Source organism: Epinephelus moara, chromosome 5, assembly GCF_006386435.1.
Source record: "Epinephelus moara isolate mb chromosome 5, YSFRI_EMoa_1.0, whole genome shotgun sequence".
Classification (NCBI taxonomy): domain Eukaryota; kingdom Metazoa; phylum Chordata; class Actinopteri; order Perciformes; family Serranidae; genus Epinephelus; species Epinephelus moara.
The window spans coordinates 4912280-4916547 of record NC_065510.1 but is presented as its reverse complement, the minus strand read 5'-3'; the positions used below and the strand labels follow the sequence as shown (position 1 = coordinate 4916547).

The 4268-nt window shown below is 41.0% G+C and overlaps 1 protein-coding gene across 1 annotated transcript in view; it reads right to left on the bottom strand.

Moving 5' to 3' along the window:
* The window catches only part of capn8 (calpain 8), a 23447-nt gene that overhangs the window by 6721 nt on the left and 12458 nt on the right, over positions 1–4268 (bottom strand). Inside the window, exons 5-6 of the mRNA XM_050044954.1 lie at positions 3014–3182; positions 2552–2635 (exon numbers count right to left, since the gene is read on the bottom strand). Coding sequence (XP_049900911.1) covers positions 2552–2635; positions 3014–3182 — 253 coding nt within the window. The remainder of the gene's footprint in view (positions 1–2551; positions 2636–3013; positions 3183–4268) is intronic.

The following is a 4268-nucleotide window of genomic DNA, read 5'->3' as shown; positions in this document are numbered from 1 at the left end:
GAAGGTGCCCGGTGTATTATAGGGGGGTCCTCCGGCAGACTAGGCCTAAGTCAGCCTAACTAGGGGCTGGTACAGGGCAAGCCTGAGCCAGCCCTAACTATAAGCTTTATCAAAGAGGAAAGTCTTAAGTCTAGTCTTAAATGTGGAGACGGTGTCTGCCTCCCGGACCGTAACAGGAAGATGATTCCACAGGAGAGGAGCCTGATAGCTGAAGGCTCTGGCTCCTGATCTACGTTTGACTTTAATCGGATTGCGGGAAGGAATCTCTTATGCTCTTATATGTTTATTGTTGGAACAGTCTAGGATCACATGGATTTCTGCAGGGGACTCTTTTTTTTTAGCAATGCATGAAATTCTCTCCTTTGCATGCATAGTAATGGGACTGGTAGCCTGCATGTGGACAGTTACTTATTTTTTCCTTTTATTATTTGGTTATTTTGTGAATGGACATATACCTATTTATTTACTTTTTCCTTTGTTTGTCCTGTCTTGTTTTGGGGGTATGTGCTTATTATTATTATTTGTAAAATTGCTTGCAGAGGGTGGTGTTGGTTTTCATGGTTGGGCGTGTGTGTGTGTGTGTGTGTGTGTGTGTGTGTGTGTGTAGATATGTGAGTGATGTCATCAGGGTGGAAGGGAGAAATCGGGTCTCTCAGTTTCCTATANGTGTGTGTGTGTGTGTGTGTGTGTAGATATGTGAGTGATGACAAAAGGGTGGAAGGGAGAAATCGGGTCTCTCAGTTTCCTATATGCAGGATCAGGATTTAGACATTGACCCTGAGAGTAACTTTTTTATGAATGTTAACAATAACTGCTGTTACTGTCGTGAAGATCAATTTAAAACAGATATAAAACTAGACAATGGCATATCAATCATCCACTTCAATAGTAGAAGTCTTTACGCTAACTTTCATAACATTACAGATTATTTGAGTCAGTTCAAAACACCTTTTAGTGTAGTTGCAATTTAAGAAACCTGGCTGAGCGCAGAGAAGAGGTAGATTTTGAGCTGGATGGGTATGACTTTAAATTCATGAACAGAAGAAATAAAGCGGGAGGAGGGACGGCTATCTATATAGATAAAACCTTAAAATATAAGATTGTAGAGAGCATGACTAAGGCTATTGATGATGTGTGTGAATGCATTACCGTTGAAATCAACATGGAAAGACAGAAAAATATTATTGTGAGCTGTGTTTATAGAGCTCACAGCTCCAATGTTGATACATTTAGAGAAATATTGGAGGGTTTGTTTGCAAGAACCGAGCATAAGGTCACATTCATTTGTGGTGATTACAATATAAATCCTATCTATCATACCTATTAAATCCTAATAAGAACTCATCAACCAATGAGTTTACATCTGCTATGTATGAGCGTTGTGGTGATGTCCGTTGAGGGAAGTGTATGGTGGTTGAACCGGAGGAGCTGTGAGGACGTGTACCGGAGAACCATGGTCAGTTGGAAGGTAGCGGTAGAGGAGGCTACATGACGTTGCAGCAGGAAAACCACGCCGCGACAGGCAGTGACCAGAATAGGGTATGGTCCAGAACTGAGGCAGCACCAGGAACCACCAGAAGCAAGTAAGGAAAAACTAGCAAAATGATAGTTTCCAGCAGAAGCGGCAGCCAAACGCGCCAGCGTCCTCTCCCAAACCGGAAGCACAAGGGACTATTGTTTACTGATGGAAGGCAGGGACAGACTCAACTCACGTTCATGTCTGACGTTCTGTCTTTTTGTGTCAGGTGGAAGATGTGAGCTCACCTCTGATGACATCACCATAAACATCTAATCTATTTAATTTCCTCACTGTCATCCAGAGTTTGGAGAATATTTCTCCCTACTGTTTGTGTTTTCACCATTTCTCTTGTCCTGACAGTTTTTCACCTGCAGAGCTCTCTGAAGATGTTTGATGATTAACTTTGATCTTTAGGAAATGTCTCAGATCTGAGAGCTGTCTTGGAAAGTAACACCTCTGTGTACGAGGAAGCTCTGCGATTACGCCCCCTGGTGTGTTCAGGTGCTTCTGTAAAATTCCGCAGCTTTCTGTTCCTCTTCCTGTGAATTACACAGTCAAACTTAACAGTGATAAAACTGAGGTTCTCCCTGTAGGTACTACATCTGCTCTGGCTAAACCACATAGTTTCTCTGTGACCACTGACACAACGTCTGTCCTCCCCTCAGATTAAGAGTCTGGGTGTCACTCTGGACAGTTTATTGTTCTTTGAGGTCCACATCAGTAATGTTACTCAGTCTGCAGACTTTCATCTACGAAATATTAATCGTCTTCGCCCGTCACTTACACCTCAGAGTAATGGTCTTTTGTGTATATAGAAAATGTTTTAGATCTTTGAGTTCAGCTCATGAAAAATGGGAGCAAAAACAAAAGTGTTGTGTTTATATTTTTGTTCAGTGTATATTACTGAATTCTTTGACCTTATGATCTATGAATACATTACTGTCTTGTCAGGTGTCCATGAACGCTTTAAAAGGCGCCTATAAAGAAAATGCATCAATATTATTATTATTATTATTTCCCAGCATGCCTCACCTGCCGTGCAGCAGTGATGGAGTAGGCGTGACCTTTGACCAGCTTCTGACGGGTGATGGCCTCTGTCTCATATGAGCTGGAAATCTGACAAACATGGAAGCACAGCAGTAAATGTGTTTACATGTCTGTATCTCAGATACTCACATCACTCATTCATTAGGTAAATGAGTTAACAAATTAAAATGCTAACAGGCTAATAAGCTAAACGAGCTAAAATGTTGAACTATAAGCTGACACTGAGCTCAGCTGTTATCCAGCTGTGATGAAGTAAAATGAGACAAATCATCGATGTGCAGACGGCAGGGCGGGACGTGTTTGTGAACACATGTTGTCAGGTACCACTGATTTAGTGTCCCTTTAACTCTAACCAACAGCTGCAATGTCAAACAGGGATGTGAAGTCTCATGTAATTCTCCAGTAGTTTTTAAATGCGTCTGTGTTAGAGTGTGTGAGTGTTTTTACGTTGATGGAGCAGCCGAGCAGTGAGCCGAGTTTCAGAGCCTTCCTCATGATGTTAAACAGGAAGGGCGGAGCTTTGTTCAGGTCGTAGCTCTCTGAGATTCCTCCGGTGAAATCCTCAAAACCCTCGATACTCGAACCTCCAGTCAGAGCCTCGTATGAGCTGTTCACCCTGCGGGAGACAGTTCACATTTGAGCTCAAGAGTGACGCTGACCTATGGACAAAATAATGTGAACACCTCAAACCAGCTGAATCCGATTGAATCTGTGTCAACAGCTGTTTTATTTAAACTGAACAGCTTTTTCATATTTTTGTGTGGTAGTCACAGTCAACACTCTTTAAGTTGTAGCTAAAACACTGAGAGAAGTGAAAGTGGAAGCTGAAATCAAAGTGCTCAAAAGAATTGGAAATGTGGTGAAAGAGAAATTATTGTCAATTAAAATGTTAGTAAAACTGAAAACATACTGAGTCAAGTGTGAAGTGTAGCCGAAGTGTAGCTGTAAAGTAGCTGAAGTGTAGCTGTAGTGTAATTGAAGTGTAGCTGAGGTGTAGCTGTAGTATAATTGAAATGTAGCTGAAGTGTACCTGTAGTGTAATTGAAGTGTAATTGAAGTGTAGCTGTAGTGTAACTGAAGTGTAGCTGTGGTGTAATTGAAATGTAGCTGAAGTATAGCAGTAGTGTAATTTAAGTGTAGCTGAAGTGTAGCTGTAGTGTAATTGAAGTGTAAATGAAGTGTAGCTGTAGTGTAATTGAAGTGCAATTGAAGTGTAGCTGTAGTGTAATTGAAGTGTAGCTGTAGTGTTATTGAAGTGTAATTGAAGTGTAGCTGTAGTGTAATTGAAGTGTAGCTGTAGTTTAATTGAAGTGTAATTGAAGTGTAGCTGTAGTGTAATTGAAGAGTAGCTGAATTGTAGCTGTTGTGTAATTGAAGTGTAGCTGAAGTGTAGCTGTAGTGTAATTGAAGTGCAGCTGAAGTGTAGCTGTTGTGTAACTGAAGTGTAGCTGAAGTGTAGCTGTAGTGTAACTGAAGTGTAGCTGTAGTGTAATTGAAGTGTACCTGAAGTGTAGCTGTAGAGTAATTGCAGTGAAGCTGTAGTGTAATTAAAGTGTACCTGAAGTGTAGCTGTAGTGTAGCTGAAGTGTAGCTGTAGTGTAATTGAAGTGTAGCTGTAGTGTAATTGAAGAATACCTGAAGTGTAGCTGTTGTGTAATTGATTTGTAGCTGTAGTGTAACTGAAGTGTAGCTGTAGTGTAAT